At 43.1% G+C, this 24,206-nt stretch overlaps 1 protein-coding gene across 1 annotated transcript in view; it reads right to left on the bottom strand.

Annotated features, from left to right (window-relative positions):
• shisa8b (shisa family member 8b) overlaps positions 1-23,603 on the bottom strand; it is a 43,219-nt gene extending 19,616 nt beyond the window's left edge. Inside the window, exons 1-2 of the mRNA XM_061708040.1 lie at positions 23,319-23,603; positions 22,097-22,775 (exon numbers count right to left, since the gene is read on the bottom strand). Of these exons, the coding sequence (XP_061564024.1) occupies positions 22,097-22,734 (638 nt within the window). The 5' untranslated portion in view covers positions 22,735-22,775; positions 23,319-23,603. The remainder of the gene's footprint in view (positions 1-22,096; positions 22,776-23,318) is intronic.
• Between the last annotated feature and the right edge of the window lie 603 nt (positions 23,604-24,206).

Genomic DNA, 24,206 nt, shown 5'->3' with positions numbered 1-24,206 from the left:
TGAGAGTAATGTAATGTAATTTCAATTTATATAATATAAATATACACATTTAATTTCAATACTTAAGAAACACTTTATGTATAATAAAATGAGTCTGCAGCCCTCAAAGAACTAAAACAATGTTGTAAATGAGTGTAGGCCAACATTTCTGCTGCTGATGGAGGTTGGCACAAGTCATTTAATCACAGTGTGCTTCATTTTTCACACACTCCTGCATTTTTCTTGATCTTGGCTCATTTATTAATTGCACGGTGCAAAATCTCAAGTTTTGTTCATCTGAGGTGTGTTCACCTCAATACAACACCTGGTAAGGATTTTTATTACGTTTTGATTGATGAACCTTACGATTCACAATATTCACATTCTTCCTTGCGCTGGGACATTTGTTCATTTTTATTGTGCGTGTTATCTGACCACCTCACCGTTCTCACTGCTGGTACACACACGAGCACATGTCCTGTCTTGCATATCACTGTCGATAAACACATTTCTGCCCCCTGTGCATTTGCTAGATTGAATCTAATGCTTCAGCAGTTAATTCTTGATAAAGCAATTACAAACGTGGGCTTTTTGAGTCTTATTTAGGGGCCTTGGGGCTGGATCGAGGCATAATGTGAAAGTAGGAAATCTCTAACATAACATTAAGTAGTTCAAAAGTTTCCCTTCGTTAGATTTCCCCTCAGAGCACTCAAAACTGCCTGAATTGCATATTTAAATGAACGATATTTACGTCAGGTTTTTCTTTTTAAACAGAAAACTATATTTATTCATTCACGCGGTTTAAATCCTGAACCTATTGCAAATCTTTTGATATGCAGCATTATGGGTCGGTTTCTTTGTGAAAGTCTGAATCAGATTAAGGCGTCAGTTGCTCTTTGTGCTTGACGTTTGCATTTCACAGCAAAAAGACTTCAATGCCTCCTGAAACCCCTCCTTCTCCTCTCTCTTCAGTTTACAGCTTTATCTAAAGTCTTTTCATTCTCTCTCCCCCCTGCCCCCACTTCATATAAACCTTTTCCCCCCATCTTTTTTAAACAGTACCGTTTGCCCTCCTCTCCTCTGCTTTCTCTCTCTGCTCCTCATTCCCTCTTCTACTCATCGCCTCCATGCGCCTCTGGCCACCTCCTCTCTTAACTCGCTGCTCAAATGACTTCCTGATTCTGACTTTTAATCTGCAAAAAAAAAACAAAAAAACTACACCTGTCTCCAGGGTATGTAGCAGTCATAGAGCGTTGGCTGGGCTTCAACGCTTTTTGCTGATGCTTTGGAAAGAGTGAAGATGGTCATACAGCTGGTTAAAAGGTTAAGACTTTCTGATTGGATAGATGTAAGGAACAGAGGCAGTTTTAAATGATGACATCTGAAAAAAATGCTCCTCTGATCAGTGACTTCTTCCTTCCTCCTTTTTTGCATTTTTGGACTTATTTAAAGTGTTTCATCAATGACTTATTACTTCAGACATCATCAAAAAGAGATGTGCAAAAGATATTGTTTTATCTCTCCATCAAAATCTCCTTAACTCTAAAGTACAAGGATTGTTTTCATCTAACTGTGGGGATTGCCTTGATTGATCAAATTTTACCCTAGATTAAAGGAGCTGAGCCTTTTCATGGAAAGGACAGCTTTTGGCCATGAATCTCCATGTCATCGGCTCAGACAATGGAAAATACGGGGGATATAGATGGAGACTGTATTCAAGTGCAAGTTTTCAACAGTGCATCTGGGAGCAGCTTGTGCTTCACACAAAGCGTTTTTGTTTAAAATTTGGTAATATTGTGGAAGAATTTCCAGAATGAGCTGGTCTGCTTTTAGAGGCATCCTAAACGGAGATATCGGTGTGAAATCTTAGTTTTTGTGGTTGATAATGCTGATAACGTTCATACTCTTTATCCAATTTTCGCTCCGTCATGTATTGGTCGATATCTGGAAAATTTCTCTAAGTTATGCTTATTGAAGCATGGTTTTAAGCTCTGTGTCCTGTGCCGAATGGCAAACAGAACCGGAGTGTTGTCCCTAGCGGAAAACATGCAGAAATTCAACCAATCAGGAGACACTTAAAGGGAAAGTTCGTTTTTTTACAACCTGGACCTTATTTCTGGCATTTTTTATGGTCGTATACTCACCCAGGCAAGTTTGGTGTCATTTGGAGTCCTTCGGAAGATATTAGGGGTTTTTTTGCGAGCTGCTTCTCCATATAACGGTAGTGAACGGGGCACCGCGGGACACAGACGATGCAGCGTCTAAATAACACATGATTGCCGCGAAACTCGTTCATTTATTTTATGAATCACTAGATCTGCTTCCAGGACCTGTTGTCTACATCCGGGGCTGTGTGTGTAACAAATAAATCAGTTTGTAAACAAGACCTCTGAACTCATGACGTCATCTCTGTGCGCGCGTCCCAGACACAGCTCCGTGTACAGCTGGAGTTCGCTACTGTTACTTTACTGATAGTTATTTGAAACATGTCTGAATATTTGTCAAATTCTGAGGTTGTGGACGACGACTTTGAATATGATGGACGTCCTTACCGTTTTGAGCCAGAGTATACGGCTGAAGAGCTCACTGAACGGAGGACAGAGTGCGTGCACAGAGATGACGCCATATATTTTGTTTTTCCATTTCCTTATATGTGGATTCCTTTTTTTTCAAATTCCCTCGTCTCCTCTTTTTACTTTACTTTATGCATTTCTGCCTCATTATGCAAATGACAGCTCCTCTACTATTGGTCAATAAACGGGAAGGAGCAGGATCGGCCCAAATCAAGACTATAAATCAACCGTTTGTGTCATCAGCCTTGAAAAAGTTCAAACACAGCGAAATGAGATGGACTGACAGTGATGTGCAGGGTGATTGACTGACTGATTTTAGGCTGATCTGTCACTAATTGGACATCTGTTATGCAGGGGTGGAAAGTAACAAATTACATTTACTCACGTTACTGTAATTGAGTACTTTTTATGAGTAATTTGTAATTTTCTAAGTAGTTTTTGAAATATGTAATTTTTACTTTTACTCGAGTACATTTTGACCGAAGTATTTTACTTCGCTACATTTGAACCCCCTCACGTTACTGAGTACAAAATTTATGGTGAAAAAATTAAATGCGGGCAGAAACCAGCCACAAAAACAACAAAAACCCTTGGCCAAACTTGGAAGACTTAGGCCCCGTTTACACGGAGCAAAAACGGAGGCGTTTTCATGCGTTTTGGCCGTTCGTTTACACGAAAACGCAGCTCAAAGCCCCCAAAAACGATCATTTCTGAAAACTCCGGCCAAAGTGGAGATTTTCAAAAACTCAGTTTTCACGTTTGCGTCTAAACGGAGGAAAACGGAGGAAAACGTAGATTTAGGCTTCAGAACGTCACATTATGCACCAGAAACTCACCACCAGCGTCATGTGTGCGACCTGTGTTTACAATTAGTTTGGCCACCGTCAATATTTTCTTGTATTTTACCTGTTTTATATTCTAAAGTCACACTTAAAAGTAACTCCACTTCTCTGTCACTCCAAACCAAAGATTCTCGTTCCGTCTTGGAAGTAAAGCCTGAATTATGGTCCTGTGTTAAATCGACGCAGAGCCTACGGTGTAGGGTACGCGGCGATGCGCGCCGTACGGTGTGCGTCGCCGCGTACCCTACGCCGTAGGCTCTGCGTTGGTGTAACGCGGAACCATAAATCAGCCTTAACTGGAAGTTACACGTGTCATTTGTTGATGTTTTTTCCAGGATTCTGATTGGCTAGCATGACGTTAACAGCGTTTTCATGCGGGTCCGTGTAAACAAGGATATTTTTGAAAACGTAGAGGGGAAAATATCCGTTTTTGTAAATACCCGGCTACGTGTGAACGTGGCCTTATTCGCATTCAAACGCACAAAAAGAAACAACATTATAATGCAGTGTAAAATGTGCCTGCCCTGCAGAACGGAGCTTTCAGCATTCAAGACATCAACATCTAAAAAAATGTACTCAAACAAGTGTGGATCTGTACTTTAATATGCCTCGAAGTTGATTAATTTGATTCGTGACTCATCGTTTTTTTGCATTAAATACAAACCCAATTCCAAAAAAGTTGGGACACTGTACAAATTGTGAATAAAAATAGAATGCAATTATGTGGAAGTTTCAAATTTCAATATTTTATTCAGAATACAACATAGATGATATATCAAATGTTCAAACTGAGGAAATGTATAATTTTAAGGGAAAAATATGTTGTTTTTCAATTTCATGGCATCAACACATCTCAAAAAAGTTGGGACAAGCCCATGTTTACCACTGTGTGGCATCCCCTCTTCTTTTTATAACAGTCTGCAAACGCCTGGGGACTGAGGAGACAAGTTGCTCAAGTTTAGAAACAGGAATGCTGTCCCATTCTTGTCTAATACAGGCTTCTAGTTGCTCAACTGTCTTAGGTCGCCTTTGTTGCATCTTCCTCTTTATGATGCGCCAAATGTTTTCTATGGGTGAAAGAATCTGGACTGCAGGCTGGCCATTTCAGTACCCGGATCCTTCTTCTACGCAGCCATGATGTTGTAATTGATGCAGTATGGGGTCTGGCATTGTCCTGTTGGAAAATGCAAGGTCTTCCCTGAAAGAGACGACGTCTGGATGGGAGCGTATGTTGTTCTAGAACTTGGACATACCTTTCAGCATTGATGGTGTCTTTCCAGATGTGTAAGCTGCCCATGCCACACGCACTCATGCAACCCCATACCATCAGAGATGCAGGCTTCTGAACTGAGCGCTGATAACAACTTGGGTTGATCTTGTCCTCTTTAGTCCGGATGACATGGCGTCCCAGTTTTCCAAAAACAACTTCAAATCTTGATTCGTCTGACCACAGAACAGTTTTCCACTTTGCCACAGTCCATTTTAAATTAGCCTTGGCCCAGAGAAAACGCCTGCGCTTCTGGATCTTGTTTAGAAATGGCTTCTTTTTTGACGTATAGAGCTTTAGTCAGCAACGGCGAATGGCACGGTGGATTGTGTTCACCGACAATGCTTTCTGGAAGTATTCCTGCGCCCATTTTGTGATTTCCACTACAGTAGCATACCTGTATGTGATGCAGTGCCGTCTAAGGGCCCGAAGATCACGGGCATCCAATATTGTTTTGCGGCCTTGACCCTTACGCACAGAGATTGTTCCAGATTCGCTGAATCTTTGGAGGATATTATGCACTGTAGATGATGGTAACTTCAAACTCTTTGCAATTTTTCTTTGAGAAACTCCTTTCTGATATTGCTCCACTATTTTTTGCCGTAGCATTTGGGGAATTGGTGATCCTCTGCCCATCTTGACTTCTGAGAGACACTGCCACTCTGAGAGGCTTTTTTTATACCCAATCATGTTGCCAATTGACCTAATGGGTTGCAAATTGGTCCTCCAGCTGTTCCCTTTATGTACATTTAACTTTCCCGGCCTCTTATTGCTACCTGTCCCAACTTTTTTGAGATGTGTTGATGCCATGAAATTGAAAAACAACATATTTTAACCTTGAAATTACACATTTCCTCAGTTTGAACATTTGATATGTCATCCATGTTGTATTCTGAATACAATATTGAAATTTGAAACTTCCACATAATTGCATTCTATTTTTATTCACAATTTGTACAGTGTCCCAACTTTTTTGGAATTGGGTTTGTAACTGAAAGTAACTTTTACTCAAATTACATTTTAAATGAAGTACTTTTGTACTTTTACGCAAGTAAATTTTTAGATGAGTACTTTTACTTTTACTTTTAGTAGGATTTAAGCAAAGTAAAGATACTTTTACTCAATTACAATTTTTCAGTACTTTTTCCACCTCTGCTGTTATGTTACTTTCCATCCAGTGGTCCAGATTTCCCAGATGTTTGTTAGGATCCTTAAACCTATGAATTAAACTGTGGCATATTTGGACTTTTCAAAGGTTTTCTTACTTTTAAACTGCTCTATTAATGTATTTCCCCAACATCAAGCAATAGGAAATTAATTGTAAAAAAAAAAACAACCTCAAATGTGGTCTGATATCCTTTGGGCATTTGTGGTGTAGCAAATCTATAGTTATTCAATTCAATTTAAAATACTTTATTAATCCCCGGAGGGAAACTGTTTAATTAACTCAACTAATTATTACTTGTCTCACATTGTCAAAGTGGACAAACCAACCTACTCAGCCTACATTTATCAAATCTCTGCTTTCTTATTAATCTGTAACATATTATGTAACATGATTCTGTCAGTTCAGTGGTTCCCCCATGCTTTCTCATCACATTACAGCTTCACGGAGATGGGGCTATCCTAATCTTCTGTAACAATCGGTTACGCCACCCTGATCAGTAAGATTAGAGCAGACTGGTTACAACCAAAATCACAGATACTAACTCTCAAGGCATCCACTCTATTCTTACAAGTCTATGGTATGCTGTAAATCTTCTACATAGAAACAAAAATCAACCTTTGAAAACTTTAATTCAAACGTGAAATATATTGAAAAGAAGAAAGAATAATATTCCTAATGATAACAGTTCTGTTAATGACCTAATAATCTTTTCTAACTTTTCCCATGCAAAAGATCCACCATTTGTCTTTGTTGAAAACCAGATTTTTAGATCTTCTTAACTACTTTTTAACAAAAACAAAGCAGACTTTTATGTGCCATAATGACTCTTCCACTTCTCCGTTATCACTGTTCTTCTGTCACTCCTCTTCCTTAGAGGGTAAAGTTCAAACAGCTTTGCTGTCACGGACACTTTAACATGTGCAACATTCATACACAAATCATACACAAAACTTTTATCAAGTTTATCAAGTCAAGATACCGGGGAGTGAAGGAAACTGCAGTTCACAGTTTGACTACTAGGGGCCGGTTCTCAAAGTGACTCAATCTCTACTGAACACCAACTTTGTGGCAGAAGGTTTACTGTGGATTCACACCGAATGCCGGTGACACACTGGGTAGTAGCGGATTTGGTCATAATATTTAAACTGTGCTTTGTGATTAATAAGCACTTTTTTTTTTATTATTATTTTGCGTTTGGATCGATGTAGCAAATAAAATTGTTCAGACCATACAGCTCCTCAACCATCAGTTACGTGTTTCACATGAGCAGAGTTCAGGTAAAAACGGCAGTCAGATCAGCAAAAATGTCAGTTTTAGATAGAATATATTAATTCCTGATAAAATAAGTTTTTTAGTGCACAACTATCCTCATGTATGCATGTGAATGAGTGTACGTTTATGAAAGTACAATCTGCATTGACTCAATGCAGATTGCCGGGATTCCCAAAGCTTTGGGAATCCCGGTCTGTGATTGGACGCTGCCTCGGCGACGCTGCTACTCATTTGCATAAAGTTGAGATTCTCTGAACTTCAAATTGACGCTCCAGACGCTTCCATCCCGCCTCCTTTAATATGCCAAAAAACATCGCGCGATTCGCGCCTCCGATGCCTCCGATGCCTCCGATGCCTCCGATGCCTCCGATGCCTCCGATGCCTCCGATGCCTCCGATGCCTCCGATGCCTCCGATGCCTCCGATGCCTCCGCTTTCATAGAAAATGAATGGCAGCTGCATGACGCCCATGACGCTTTTGGTGTGAATGCACGGTTAAGTCTCCACAGACAGCTCTTAACTCTGTGACATCATCAGATAAAAGTAAATGGACAAACTTATCCATTTTAAGAGGTGGCTGGTTATGCTTAATGGATAGCTGTCAGCAATTTAGCGACTTAGCGCTTAGCCCTGTCCTGACTTGACTTTTTAGGTGTTAATATGCGCCTAACTTCTCAATTTAAAGATAATGTTTTGTTGTGCTTTCAACTGACTCTTTGTTGTCCTGGAAGGGTCTGAGCACCAAGCATCAGGCAGCAGCTGCCTTTGCTCAAGGTCAAAGCCTGCTAAATAATAACTAAATAATAAAACATTTATTTCTGATAGTTCTCCACTTAACACTGCAACAAGTGTGTTTACTGTCAGGCACGGTGACGTCAACGCCGCTGATGCTTCCAACGTGTACGTTTGAGCAGGAGGTTATACTCTGGGTACTACTGATGTAGCACATTTGAGCTACTTCCTGAAACTGCAGAATAAGAAGAAGAGGTGGAAAGAGAAGGAGGAGAACAGAGGAAGAAGAAGAGGAAGAGCGGAACGAGAAACACAGCAGGCGTTGGAGGGGTGACACACCAGCTCAGTGTCAGATTTATACTTCGTGATCTGAAGTAACACAGACCAGGTTTGAGTTATTTTGATGAAAGGAAAGAAAAAAGGAGGGATGGATGAACATAGATACGTAGTAGAAGATATACAGTATATCACTGAGTTATAATTTTTTTGTCTTCCAGGTGTCGCAGTTATCAGCTTGTAATGAAAATCAATCTATTAATAACTTGTGAGTGAGAACCTCATCATCACAACACCCTCCCTCAGAGGACAAACTTTCAATTACTGTTATAACTCTTAAGCCTGGGATATACTTGCTGTTGGTGCTTGCGTTTGCGTCCCTTCACATCCGTTCGCCTGCACCACCAACCGCAACAACGCTCGCGTAGCATGCAAGGAGAGCGCGTCATACCGACGGTGACCGATAGGGGGCAGTAAGCAGAGCAACAGTTGGAAAAGTGATTAAATATTTAGTAGTCGCGGTAGTAGCAGTAGCAGATTAGAACAACAAACAAGATTACATGAAACCATTGGACTATGTAGGAGATTATAACATTGCTTTGGTTGCGATCTCGGCAAAGGAAATGGCGCCAGCGACCTCCACGTCGTCACTTGTGGCCAGCTGGTATCAGACCGGGACCAGCTGGTATCAGACCTGGACCAGCTGGTATCAGACCGGGACCAGCTGGTATCAGACCGGGACCAGCTGGTATCAGACCGGGACCAGCTGGTATCAGACCGGGACCAGCTGGTATCTGACCGGGACCAGCTGGTATCAGACTGGGACCAGCTGGTATCTGACCGGGACCAGCTGGTATCAGACCGGGACCAGCTGGTATCAGACCGGGACCAGCTGGTATCAGACCGGGACCAGCGCCACTCCCGGCCACAGCGAGAACTGCAGGTCGCGTACGTGTTCAGTGTCTTTTTGAGAACTTGCACGTCGACGCGTCAAATGAACGAGGATACGCGTGGCGGCCATGATGCGTACGCGGTTTGAACTGCAAGTATATGTCAGGCTTTATTTACATGATGCAGGTTGTTGCAAAGAGGGAACTTTTGAACAATGGTTTGCTCTGTTGGGTATCTGCAGGCCTGATAAGTGCATAGAAACTGAGAAACTTGTCATCTTTATCAGGGACTTATTTCCTCCTTGCAAGCCATAAAGTCAGTGGTTATAAACGCAAACCATTAAAAGCATCACATATTTCTCATTTTCTAATAAGCTGCGAGGGTAGTTTGGAAATCCATCAAAGAGAACTCGTGTAGCGTCGGTTGTCTCACAACCGAAAGATGTTCTCATTTAGGCCTGTTATTGTTTTCCATAGACTTATTAGCAATTAACGAAGCAGCAAATAGCAACATAAATCCCTCTCTGAAGTTATTGCGTCAGAGAGAGAATCTAACATACAGATGCACAACGTGAGGCAGTGTTTCTCCATGTTTCTCCATTCAAGCAAACGCTATCAGCTACCCTGAAAAGCTCCAAACCGTCTCCGAGAGTCACAAAAAAGAGCCAGAAAAAAAAGAAAACATACAATTTGAGGCATGACACTTTTTTCACCTCTTCCTGATCGATGAAAGCACATGACAAAGCCTGAACCCATTTGTTAAATGCAGGGACAGCCCATCTGTGTCTCTACGCGATATTGACTCCTGCTTATCTATCTGTCTCTCATCAGCCTCGATCCAGGGCACAGCAATCAAACCATTTAAGTGGCAGTGTCCTTCGTTACATAACATGACAGGAAAAAAGGGCTACTGCGGTTCACACACATGCTGGATATTGATGACATGCAAAACAGACACATATACAGTAGATCAGAGTGCAGATAAAAAAATTTTCCCTTTGTTATGTCAAGAAAAAAAACAAGAAAAGCATCCTTTTACCAAAGCAGGACTAATCCTGGGCAGTTTTGGTTGCTTTTTTGACCATGTTTTCTCACCATAAAATCACTTTGTGACGCCGTTTTGGTTGTTAACTCACAAATGAGGTGTAAAGAAACTCAGTCTGATGAGTATTGGTTGACTTGTTTGAATAGTTGGGGATACACGGGTTTCCTTCTGACGGCAGCTGGACTACACCTATGTGCGCACCCATATCAACGGATTTCAAACTTCAATAGTGCTAGAAAGACTTACAGAAATACCTTCTTCATTCATCTCACTCTCTCCAGCTGTGCATTCATGCTAGGTCCGTTCACGTCTGGGGAGAGGAGGCAGATAGAGAAGAGGATCTCCAGTGCGTCCCCATGGTAGTGTCGCTGTGAACGGGGCTAGCGATCCCAGGAAGGTGAAATATCTGGTCCCCCGTGTGTGACTCCACAACTCATTATAGCACAATCTGAAGATGGTCCATTTTTCTTTACTTTGCAGCCCACAATCAGCAAACAATTCTCTAAAGTCTCTGGTCACTGACTGCTTTATTTGAGTCGGTAACTAATAAAACCCAGCTGTTAACAAATGTCAGTAAAATATAAAGTTTTTGCTGTGTGTGTTCCTGTTGGAGCCACAGCTCCTGGTGTTACCCCAGCTGCACGCCGGAGCTTCAGTGAGAGAGAGATGCAGCTTAGCTGGGAGACACTCCTGCAGGGCTGCTGAGCACCGTAGCAGGGTTAACTGAGCAACTATTGCTTTAAATCGAGCAACAAAAGTTGAAATACAGCTTGTGTAATCGATCTCTGCACCTTCGACCACTGTGGCTGAAAGCCCACTTTCCTTGTTCTTTTTTGTCTGGTCTGAACGCTGCTGTCATACAGCCCGCCAAGCTGCGTCTCACTGTCCTTGCGATGGAGTTTGCGGCCATCCTCACATCCTCTTTCCGCAATGTCAATTCATACAACACTCACTACACCCCATCATGGACCTGTTGCTACCTCCCAAGGTGTAACAGCTGCGGGAGGAGATGTTACGCTGTTACGCCTCCTGCACCGTGGTGCTACAGAGGCAGAATATTTGTTAAAATGAGGCTATTGACAAATGAATGTGCTCACTGTCAAATCTGTCCACATATGAAAATTGTATTTGAACCTTGTGACTTCTGTTGCCGCCACGTTGGTCCTTTCACACCCTACTACTAATGCCACTGCTATCCGACTGCAATATTATTTTTGTTGTTTATTGAACTATCAATCCCTGTGAGCACGCTTGTTTCATCTCTTGGTGTAAAGTCAACCTGTTTTCAGTTGGGGCCTTTTATGAGAAGCGACATTCACGACCGAAGGCGGCGCCCTACATTTCTTATTACTGGACAGTGTAATGTTGAAACACAGTGAACTTTGTATGGTTGTAACAAGTGGAGCAGTGTGTGTGTTTGTGTTTTAGAGACTGGGGGGATCTGAGAAGTATCATTCTGGATTTTAACATTCAAGCTGCTTTAAGAGAACTGGTGGGATTTCAGTGTTAATCATCTCGCGCTTGCAGGATCGTGAGAGAGAGAAAAAGGTGATGAGTTCTAAAGAAAGCACTGAAATGCAGGTACATGGCAGAGAGCAAACATTAAAAAAAAAATCAAAAAATCCCATTGTCCTGCAGGAAGTGCATGCAGTCCATGAGGTCTTATTAGTTGCATGTTCACTTTTGGACAAGGGATTTATGTCAGCAGGGTAATAGCTAAACAACCGTGCAGGCAGAACAGTCCAGAAAATGTGAAGCTGTAATCTTAGTGAAAGTTGTTTAATCTCAAGGAGGGGCGGTAATCTGTCAAGATGGGCTCATGGAGGGAGGATGTTTATGCAGCCAGACTGTTTCTATTTCAGTGAGGTGCTAAAATGCAGGATATATTAATCCCGGCTGAGGGTTTTGCGTGATTTGTAATGGAAAATTTTGGTATAACACTGTCTGTTGCCTGTTTTCATTCCTATGCCAAGGTCATGTTCCTTTGACACAGATCATGGCACGGTTGCCAGGGTGATGGGTGATGTTTTGTCTTTTCCTGCTCTCAACTATAAAATAACCTGTCGCTAATCTTCTTCAGCTCACTCAGGACTGTCGGTTCATGTGACCGGTTGGACTGTGTGGCTCCGTTCAATTGAATGTTTGTCCTCTTTCCATTAAATCTTCGAAAGACAGCTGAGGTGTCCTGACATTCTTTTGAACAACAATTTTTGCCACCACAATTTGGCGACCACGAAGGGACCTCATCTGTGCCGGATTTTTTCCTTCTCTCCTCCGGAATTGAAGGTGTTTTAAGCATGCAACAACCTCGTACTCCCCCATCAAGTGAAGGTCGAGTGAGGGCCTCTCGTCCGGAGGGGGGTTGGGAAGGTCCCCGCACCGACTGGGGTCGAACGAACCCGGTGGCTTCAGAAACGCCTCGCTGTTCTTTTGGGTGAGTTTTGGAAAGAAAACGGCCGAAATAAGGTGCGCGCTAACGTCTCCTCTCTGCCTAAACTGCTGATGTTGCCGGTAGTCCAAGTATTTGGAACCGGGGAGGGCTGGTCCAGCCAGGGTCTGAGGACCTTGGGCTGTTTTATTACTGACCTAGGAGTTAGTGATCGAAGGGCCAGATTTTGTCTGGGGGCGTGGTAGAATGCCTATCAATTCTAGTGGATGAAGGAATTTTGTTTGTTACTGACCTAGGAGTTAGTGATCGAAGGGCCAGATTTTGTCTGGGGGCGTGGTAGAATGCCTATCAATTCTAGTGGATGAAGGAATTTTGTTTGTTACTGACCTAGGAGTTAGTGATCGAAGGGCCAGATTTTGTCTGGGGGCGTGGTAGAATGCCTATCAATTCTAGTGGATGAAGGAATTTTGTTTAAGAGAAAAAGACTCGCCTTTCGGTACGACATCAGCAGTGGGTCGCCAGACGTGACGGATCACGAGTGCTCCTGTAGCCGTGGTTTGAGAGTGGAAGACTACTTCAAGTCGGGAACTTGAGGGCTCTGGATTCGGGGAATCCGAGTATGCCAGACGGGATCTGGGGGCGGCTAGGATGCCTCATTCAATCCTAGAAGGAGCGGAGGTTTTGTGTTTGTGCTCTGAGCTGTCTGTTAATGTCTGGCTAACAATCTTGACTGTCTGGAGGATAACAAATAATTTTGAGAAATAATTGGAGTTGGAATGTTTTCCTGTTGATTATGTCGTGGGCTTCTGCGTCTAGAATCCGGTTTGAGTTAAGTGGGTAATCCGAAGTATACCTGGTAGGATTTAAAAGATGCAGCATTTGGAAGCAAACGGGTAATCCGAAGTACTACTCTTCTGTAGGATTTAAAAGATGCAGGACTCCAGTCAAATCTGAACCGTGACTTTTTCTAATATATTTTTAATCCAACTTTCTCTGTGAAAGAGCTGCGCGAGTGTTTCCGGCTGTTGTGACGTCACAAACCCTGATAAGCGGAAGACCTTGGTTAGCCATGGTGTTGTTTTTTTTGTGTTTTTTTTTTTTTTTTTTCCTCTCTCCTTCTGAAAATTTAGACTCGCAACATGTCTGAGAGGATCAAATAATCAGTTGTGGAGGCCAGTTTTTCAACAAGCCTTCTGGGAGTAATTTTTCCGAAGGACCAGATTTTTCAGCACTAAATGTGAGATATATGATAGTTAATTATGGAAAAGAATAGAACCCACAACCTTTGTCGGAACTGTGGGTCAGACAACTTAAATTCCCAAAATAAAGAAAACACAAGAAACAGGAAGCCTGAGCGTTAAGCAGCTGGAGGCTTTGCAGGTTTAAGAGGCCAGTTATCACTCGCTAAAAAGAAAAATGAAAAACAAATTTAGATAGATTGGAATGTTGCTGAGTGAGGCAGACACCCAAACAGACTGTGCCCCAGTGTGTGAAGCTGGACCCGGTCTGGACTCTGCGCCCCCCGCCCCACCCGCCCCCCCAACTAGCGCCGGGACCTCAGGCAGAGCTCACCAGCGCCTGGACTTCAACCAGCTGCGTCCGTTTGCCCCCCACTGCCCCCAACTCCACCCGTGGGAGAACCCCTCCCCCATCTTCACCCGTTTCACCCATCGGACAGATGAGGAAAAGTGCTGGGAAGACTGGCTGTCTCAAGGACATTTTTGACTGGCAGAAAGCCTGCGTTTCGCCAGGAAAATTGTGAGACTATTGCTGCAAAAGGCTGAAAGAGTGCAACGGGGGGGCAGAACACATTGAGGGCCCACGCGAAAAGGGGGGCCGGACTGTCTAGGGGTGGCGAGGAGAGCCGGTGAGGTGTCCGGTGGAAACGCAGAGGCCGGCTGTGCTGTGAGGTCTGCAGAACACGTGAGCACCTGAATACTAAATACACATACACACAAGAACCTTGTTTTTCATTTAATAGGTCTGGATTTTATGTTTAATGTCCGAATGGAAGGGAAATCAGCACTTGTCTGTTTAAGATTAGGTTATGATTTAAGATTATAACGTAATTTATTAATAGACGTTGGAATTGAGTATTGTGTCAGGAGAGGTTATTCATGACGTGTGGGTACACACCCCAATGCTGTTGTAGCTGCTTTCCCGTGATTGGTATCGTCTCAGACGTGGTTATTGATAAATAAAAAACTTCAAGTTACGTGAAAACAATTGTAAAATTAAATAAGTATCGGTAATTTTACTCATGCCGAACTGTTAGTGAGTTAAAGGCTTCATTATAATACTTTCGGCTGTTAGAACATTGTTGCAGGGGACTTTTTGTTTATTCTGCAGCAGGAAAACTCCTGCATCACATGCCAGACTGGTACGCCTCATTCCCGGTTAATTAAAAATGAGGTACAAATAAGATGAGGTGATATAAATGGACTAGAAGTGAAATGGATTCGACCTGAATTCACACACTATTTTCTGTCAGGTTCCGGTAGAACGTTTTAGTTTTATTTATTTTTTGCTCGGCATTCCAGTCCATCCTAACAGTCAATTTTGTTTGCTGTTGTTTTGATGGTAAAATTTTGTTTGCTGTTGTTTTGATGGTAAAATTTTGTTTGCTGTTGTTTTGATGCTAAAATTTTGTTTGCTGTTGTTTTGATGGTAAAATGTTACACTGTTGTTTTGATGGTAAAATGTTACACTGTTGTTTTGATGGTAAAATGTTACACGTTTGTTTTGATGGTAATATGTTATACGTTCACTCGTGTGGGGTCGGCTCGACCGGGGGTCAAGAGACCCGGTGACCAGCAAGGAGGAGGGGTAACTGATGTAAGAGACACTCCTCTCGATGGATCTAGTGGAATGGGAATTTTTGTTTGCCTGTTTTGGCTAATGGTTCTCCTGTCCAATGTTTTTGTCTAGTGTTCATGACTGGAACTGTTTATTGAATTGGGATTCCTGTAAATGCATTAAAGTGGGTTTGAGTCCCGCTGAGGGGTTGAGTTGAAGGTCAGGGACCTTCGGGGGTCTGGGACCCCCCCCTTTTTTAGCTAGGGATTTAAATTGCCAGATAAACTTGGATGTTGATGGCGTGGCTTCGTGAAGATACTATGTTGATACTTTACTATGTTGACATGGGCCTGAAAAACATAAACAGAGATGTTGAGGTTGTGAAATGTATGTGAAATTCAGCATTACCTGCTGATGCGCCTGCGCTCTGTGTGTGCGTGTGTAAACGCGTGGGTGTGTGTGGGTGTGTAAGCTCCGTGTCGCTTGTCTGACTGCGCGTTCACGCAGGGAGCGTTCACGTGAGGCTGCGTGAATGGGAGAGAGATGTTGTCTCGTTTTCCTTTCTGTTGACATTTTTTTTTTGTTAAATTGATACAAGTAAAATAGTTTTTTACTCATTCTTTTCCCTGTGTGGGGAATTGATGATGTGGAATTGTCAGAATTGGGTTGATTTACCGTTCGAATGGTTGCAGGTCACTTTTGTGATACTGTATTTGAACCGGATTGTGGGTCAAGGACGTATAAGGCCTTTGAGTAGCCCATTTTTAAAATACTTAAAATATAGATATTTTTGGCCATTTTCCAAACATTTGAAATGTAGTGTACACGTACATGTATGTGAAAGCTTCAAACAAAGGTATTTTAGTGTTTTTAAACCTACATCTATAGGGCAATGACCCTGGTTTTTGTTGTATGGAAATTGGATTCTTGCCGTTGAGCTGTGTATGATTGTGAAAAGCGTGTTACATATCAATCATTTTCCTTTATTTTGTCTGTCGTGAAGTCACATACTGTTGATTGACGGTTTCGTCAGGAGTGGGTTTCGTCCCGTAAAATGAGTGCCCTGTGTTTTTTTTTGGATATGGGTCAATGACAAATAAGGCTTCCGCAGAAGGTATTTTTAAAAGAACTCTGTTGTATCTACAATATTTTAAGATTATTGCATTCCAGTGGCCAGGTATTTGGTATCTTTAGCGTCCAATTTTACATTTGAAGACGGAATGATAATTATACAAATATACAAATGAATGCATTTAATACAATATCTATTCACATCATAGTTGTCAACCATTCGTTCACTTTAACCTATTATTTATTGGTTTAAATGAATGGTTTATGTGGTCGCACCAACTGACATCAGTTGTGCCACCTGACTTTTACAGCTAATTTTAAATTAGACGGGCTTCTACTTGGACACCTGTATTGGCTACCTTGGCTGTCAAGTTCATACATATCATTTTTAAATAGAATAGAGAGTTTTATGATAAAATCACATTTTCCTAGTTTTACATTGGTTGTACCGTTTGACATTTTGGGGGTTTGAGATGCCAAAATGTAAAGTAACATATATTATCTGAATGTACCTGAGAGGTATTCAAACTAAATAGGTTTTATAGAATAAAGTGATATATGTCATAAATTGATTAAAATCATTTTAAAGGGAAATAATGCACCCGGACACCAAAATATGCATGCCATGTCGTTGACCCATATAGTGTTCATGAGCCTACTGTCATTGGCTCTGAGAGGCAGTTTGGAAGTGCTTATTGCAGTATGTTGTTGTTATCTTGGTTGCGAGTGAGTCCTGAGACGAATGCGTTAAAGCTTCTCTGGACCTGTTGACCCATTTTGGCTGAACAGGGGCATCAAGCCGGCCTGTCCGAACTGCAGTTTGTTGCCACAAGGGTTGCGTTTCTGGGTCATGTCATTTCGGGGGAGGGCAGATCCCTCTCACCTGGCAGAATTACGGCCATTCAAAAGGAGAAACGCCGGAACTGGTCGTTAAGAAACAAATTATGTAAATTCTGGGCTCCACCAGTTTTTGTCGACAGTGGGTCTCGCATTATGCGGAAATTGAGGCACCATTGGCAGCAATTGCCCATGGAGAAGGCCTACAAGGCAAGCATCAGACCCTGGTACCTGGACTGACGAGGCTGACGACGCCTTCACTGACCTGAAACTGACGTTACAGACGCCTCCACTACCTGGACTGCCTGACTGTTCACGACTTTTCGTCCAGACTGTGGACGGAAAGGGGGGTTACATGACTTCAAGTGCTACAGCAAGTTCTTAACCCTTACCCTTTTGCCAACAGCGGATGATGGAGAACCACTCGCAACGCTAACATCCATTTGTTCCCCAAGACCTGAATTTGAGTGATGTTGCAATTGACAATGCTGACTTTGATCTTTTTGTTGTTGGTTCTGCTTCCAGGGCTCCTGCTACGTGAGTTAACATTGCAGGTTTTGCTTTTGGGGCTTTTGTCCCCGATACGTTTTTTTTATTTTTTCCACAGGTAGACCCATAGCGCATCACGTGGATACAATGTTCCTGCCTACACAAATTGCTGTGTGTAAATGTGATGATCACACTAACAATCTGATTTTGTCTCTCAATGAAATGTTCAAGCTGACGCAGCTGCAAAAGAAACTGCGTCCAAACAACCTTTGTCTCTCAAAGTACGATCTGTCTCCCTGCTACTTCCGTCCTCGGCTGTGACCTCGGTTGAGATTGGTGAATTGTAACTAAGGGCTTTGCACACTGAAATATGGTCCTGGGAGGATGCGGACTGCAGGGTAATTAACAGGGTGTGAATGGGGCCCGACGGCCGGCCATGTCTCCCCAAGAATTTTTTCCCTCACTTTGCTTAATTGACACAAGGTTTCATGTGTCAAGGGGTGGGGGATGGTGAGTGAAATACGCAATAGGAGTGAATATGAAGACACAACTCGCCCCCACCAGACAGACGTTTCAACATTTGCAGATGGATTTCATTGAACTTACACCCAGTGAAGGCAAAAGGTTTGTTTTTGGTTATCATTTGCATGTTTTCTAAATGGATTGAAGCTTTTCCCACAACAAGACAGGACTCCGCCGCAGTGGCCAAGGCTTTGATGCACCTGATAATTCCCAGGGATTCCCGGGGGATTCTGGCGAAAAATCAGTTCAGACAATGGCGCTCCGTTTGTGAGCGCGGCACTGAAACAGGTCGGTGAGTACATGGGCATGGATATAAGACAACATTGCTCCTACCACCCAGCTTAATGTGGTGCTAATGTGGCGCGCCAGAGAAGCAAAAAATGGCCTGAGCCCCTTTGAAATCCTGTTTCAAGAGACCTTTAAACAGGGATTGGGCCCGTTTAAGAGGCAGCAGCAGGAGACTGTCCTTTGTGAAGACGAAATGTTACGATATTGTGCAACCTTGTCGTCTGTTTTGTCTGATATTAACAAGCAGGTTAAGGCGACCCTCCCCAAACTGGCAGAGACGAAACTCCATGACCTCGGAGTGGAGACTACATCGTGGTGAAAGACTTCAGACGTAAACACTGGAAAGCTCGGAGGTGGAACAGACCGTTCCAAGTGCTTCTGGTGATGGAGACAGCAGTCGAGGTTGCAGAGGGACGTACCACGTGGATCCACGCCAGCCACTGCCGACGGGTTCCTGATCCACGCGCACGCCACGCACCTGATCGAGAGGCCACAGCCGATGGCATCCCCTTAGGCGGCTCGGATGCGGCCTAAGGGTGGCGACCAGCGTCCTGCTGGTCGTCTCCATAGGGGTGAGGTTGCTTCTGCTGCTGTTGGAGAGCCTGCACGATCACACGTCACAGACCAACTGCACGACAATCTCACCTCCCCCTGACCACGATTCTGAGGCGGCACCTACCCCTCTTTGGCTGGTGAGAAGGGCTGCTGTTAACACGACCAACATGACCAACACGGCGTTGCGGCTACAGGACAACATATGGTTCCGTACCATGACCACTGTGACGAGGCAGCTGACCAACGAGATCGATGTGACACATGTTGTCGGACACCTGAATGAATTGTTGCATTTGCAGAGGAGGTCCTGGTTTTCCATTTCAGGGTGGAAAACTGCACTGTTCAACCTCTTTGCCCCTGAACTGACTATTCTTTTGGGTTTGTGTGTTTTTCTGTATTTTATTGTGCCATGGGTGAAGAAACTAGTAGCTTCTGCCATTCCCACCGCACCTCGACGGTTTGCCCAGGAGATGGACCACAATCATGAGTGGGTTCCTCCTTCCATGGAGGATCCAGGGCTACTTTAATTTATATTCTGCATTAATCCTTCCTCAGGTTGATGATGTTTTTTTCATTTATGCTGTTTTGAACTGATTATGAGCTGTTATGTCCTGTTGACAGGTTGTGAGGGAATCAAGCATTAGCCCTGTGGTACGGTGGGTTAAACCATGGAGGGTTTTGCCAGGACATGTGGGGAATTTTGTCATTTTTTTATTATTATTATTATTATTATTATTATTATTATTATTATTATTATTATTATTATTTTACATGTTATCTCATTTTATCCTTGAACTGCATAGTCACACAGTGCCTTTGATTTTTTTTCTCTTCTCCTTTTCCCTTCATGGACTATTGTGCTGAATGTGATTTGTTTTGGTATTGTTTGAAGTAGATTAGTTTATATTCCATGATGGGTTTTTCCCCTACGGGGGTTTTTTCCTTCCTTATCTATGATAGGGTAGCTAGACAGATTGAGTCTTTTGACTCTCCCCTTTTGCCTAGTGGAGGGAGAGGTTTTGGCTCTTCTGTACCCGTGACCTAAGATCCTCTGTCGGGGTTTTCTGTGACTCCCGCGTTGGAGAAGGGGTGTGCTAGCGTTTGGCTGGTGCGCGACAGAGCATATTGGTCGCGGGGTAGGTCAGTGCAAAATTTCCTATTTTATTATGGTTTAGCATACAATGCTAAAAGGGGTGGAATGTAATGGAAAATTTTGGTATAACACTGTCTGTTGCCTGTTTTCATTCCTATGCCAAGGTCATGTTCCTTTGACACAGATCATGGCACGGTTGCCAGGGTGATGGGTGATGTTTTGTCTTTTCCTGCTCTCAACTATAAAATAACCTGTCGCTAATCTTCTTCAGCTCACTCAGGACTGTTGGTTCATGTGACCGGTTGGACTGTGTGGCTCCGTTCAATTGAATGTTTGTCCTCTTTCCATTAAATCTTCGAAAGACAGCTGAGGTGTCCTGACATTCTTTTGAACAACAATTTTTGCCACCACAGGTTCAGGTTAATGGGACGCACACAAGCAGAGCTGCTGCGGCTCTGTGGAGGTTTGAGTTGAGAGAGTGTGTCTGTTTGCGTGCGCACGTTCTCAATTAAAATGTTTGACAATGATAGAAAGGCTGCCGGAGAAGGGAGGTGAGGAAGGTGCGACTGAGGAAAAGAAGATCATAAAAGCTTGAGGAAAGAATTAAGACCGGCGGGATCAAAAATGACCCGCGCTTTAGATCTTCAACCTTGGGAGCAATGTGAAAGAAGAGAGGGATAAAAATCCAGAGGAGGATAGTAAAAAGAGTCTGGAGGTATTTCAATTATTTTTTTTCCAAAAATATGACAAAGAAACATAATGGCACAAGATCCCACTGCAGATTAAACGACCACACAACGTAGTCGGTAAGCAAGGGTTTGATCGCTTCAGATGAAAGCAGAGAGATCTGAGCTCATGTGCTGTTTGCTGAAATGATTTCCTGAGGCGAGCAGATTGAACTCGGGGCCATGTCTTTAACCGGGGGGCAGGAGCCTCTGTGTGTTTATAACATGTGCATATATAAGTATCGACAGATCAGCATTAACACATTTTTTTTTTACCTTGTTTTAAAAAAATGATTTGACTAAAAAAGTGATTTAAATTGTCCTCAATGTAAAACGTTAGAGGAGGAATACTCAAACAGAAGATGTTCCTCCTTTAACAGTGCTTTACTGCAGAAACGATTGTTCTTTTCAGGTGGGTATTCAAATATTAGTCTTAAATATAAGTAAAACCAGCGGTAGACAGGGAGGTAATATGTAAGAGGTCATGAAAAAAACAAGAAATTGAGACAGAAATACAAACAAGTGATGGATAAAAGAGTCATTATGTGTATAAGTGGACATGTAGATATATGATTGTTCACTTTAAGTGTAGTCTATCATCACTACAAGCAAAGCAATAAAAGATGATACTTCACACTTTAAAAAAGTCCATGTTATGACCAATGAACGCTATAGCAATCTTTTTTTAATCGTTCATATCGTCTCCGATTGAATGTCTATCTATCTTTATGGTAAGTATTCGGTAAGTGTTCTGTTGGAAATTAAATTAGCAACAAAATATCCCAGTTTTGCAGCAAAAACATAAACACATGCGCACGCTTGGTCTACAGATATGAAATCAGAGCAGGAAGTTTTACATTGAAAGCAGGAAGGTTTATCAAATAAAATGCCAACTGTATCTTGTTGGCTGAGAATTTTTCAAGATTTTTTACTTTCCAACATCAGCAGAGTGTCATGAAACATATGAAAACACGTGGGCATACAAAAACATGGGCATACACGCAGAGCAGAACTCTGGTCTCCTCGGGCGCCATCTGCAGGAGGGGGCAACCCCCCCCAAAAAAGACAAATAATTTGCAGAAAAAAGACCAATAACTTGAAAAAAATTGAACAAAAAAAGGACATTTCGTATCGGTCCCCCCATTAAGGTCTGTCATACGGCCTTGGGCACCAAAATGGCCAGAGCCAGCTCTGCATACACATAAAACACACATCACACACACTCCCACCCATTTCTTCACTTTCTCTACAAAGACATGACAACAAACAGCCCCCCTACACAGCTCACCTGGAGTTGAGGTCAGTCTGAGGCACCGCTGCCATCCCGCCGCTTCCTCCACGGCTCTTCTCCAGACCCAGCTTGGTGAAGATGCCCACCAGCACCATGACGGCCACCACACCACAGATGATGTAGACGATGAGGTGTGTGCGGTCCCGGTCCTGGTCCCCGTTGCTGTCCGTGATGGTGGCCACTGGCTTGCCGGTGTTGGCCCAGATGGGGGTGTCATAGTTGGAGCAAATGGTCTGGTCCAGCCGCTGCTGCCGGAACTGGCAACAGAACCGATAAAAGCAGGTGCCGCAGCAGTACAGAAAGACGCCGGCATTGCAGTTGAACGGAGGGTCCCATTGGCCCATGACGTCATAGTAACCCTGGCAACGCGTCCCCCCTGATGGAGGCAGATCTTCATCATCTCCGTCTCCACCGCTGTTGGGAGTGGAGAGACCGGTTTCTGGAGGAGCACTCGGGGTCGTCTCCTCGTAGGTGTTGACCGTCTGGTTGGCCAACGTGGTGGGGACGACGGCCGAGTCTCCCTCCGCTACCGTCACAGTGGAGAAGGCCAGAGTGTCCTGAGCGACGGCTGGCCGGACCACCAGACAGGAAAAGAAGAAGAAAAGTTGGCAGGGCGAAGGGTTAATGGCCGCCATGCTTCTGGGGGAGCTCTTGTCTTCAGCGTCTCATCTGCAGACTTGGAGCAGGAAGGTGACATTTGGGAAACAGACAGGAGAGTGTAACAGTCAGACAAAGGTCGCAGACATAGAAGATGACATTTCCATGCTTTTTAAAACAAGGATGCTGTGCTTCCGGTTATCCCCAAAACAGTAACTAACCAAAATCAAAAGAATGTAATGTCTTTTTTCTCTCTGGATACAAAAATCTACTTAGGCAGAAGTAAACAACACTGCAACAGTGGCTCAAAAACCACGCTTATTGATCCTGCTAATGAAATCAATAACAAAACGAGGACAGAGAGCATTTTCTAAACAGGCCATTCAGAACCACTACTGGATTATTCATGAAGCAAAACACGATGATCACCTAGCTTTTATAAACAATTATAAACAATCGCATCCAACTTAAACATTTCAGATGGGGCAGATCAGCATGAGCTGACTTCTTACCTATGTGACCTCTAATATGCCAAAAAACAATAAAATTCAGATTTGCAATGCAGATGCTTTTATTTTGAATAAGCACCAACAAAATTGATGAACTGAATACACATTCTCACCTGTTCACTCCTTGTAATTTCTTGCAAATATGAATAAAACGAAAAATTCTTTTAGAAATATCCACAAACTTTAGTCAGCAGCATAATTCCTCCGTACGTCCCCGCACTTCTGCCTCAAGTGTTCTCCATGTCTGCGAGCCCAGTGTGTGGCATCGGGCAAAAACAAAACAACGCACTCCTCTTTCTCTTATTCCCTCTGTCTTCTTCTCTTTTCAAATCTGCTCTGTCAGAGGTGCCAAGCGTCTGACCGGTCAAGGTGTGTTAGGGTATGCCCGGCTGCGGGTGTGTGAGGCTGCACCGAGCACTGCAACAGTTAGAAACTAAATGAGATCTACTCCCTCCACCTCTCAACAGAGCCAGATAGACAGAGGGAGAGGAGAGAGAGCGAGTGTGTGTTGGTGTGTGTGTGTGATGGTGGTGTGGGTGGGGGGGGGGCACATCCAGCTGCATCTCCTATCATCCCCAGAGGAAAGAAGAAAATCCTGAAAGGAGGGAGGAAGCAATAGAGGGATGGGAATGAAAAAAAAGAAGAGAAAAGGATTCAAATGTTTGTTGAATCTGAATAAGTATTTTTAAAGAGAGTAAACTTTACGTTTAGATTTATGTCAGGATAAGAAATTCGATTTGGAGTTGAGGGTGGGAGGTTTGGGAGTGAATTATGCCAATGAATGGGATCCGTTCCAGCGGGGAAGAACATTTGATTCAAGCTTCGTAGGGAATTCATGTCAGGTTTATTTTTATAGCCTGGTTTGGAGCGAATACACCAGACTGTTTGCTGTGATCATTAGGTGGCGCTATAAGTCACCACACATAGTGGTGAATGTATTACAGTACTTAAAGGAAGAAAGTACAAATCAAAACCAGAAGTAGAAGTAAAAAGTGGAAAAA

This window comes from Cololabis saira, chromosome 19, assembly GCF_033807715.1.
Source record: "Cololabis saira isolate AMF1-May2022 chromosome 19, fColSai1.1, whole genome shotgun sequence".
NCBI classification, from domain to species: Eukaryota; Metazoa; Chordata; class Actinopteri; order Beloniformes; family Belonidae; genus Cololabis; species Cololabis saira.
The sequence above is the reverse complement of the archived record's forward strand: the minus strand, read 5'-3'. Positions and strand labels throughout refer to the sequence as shown.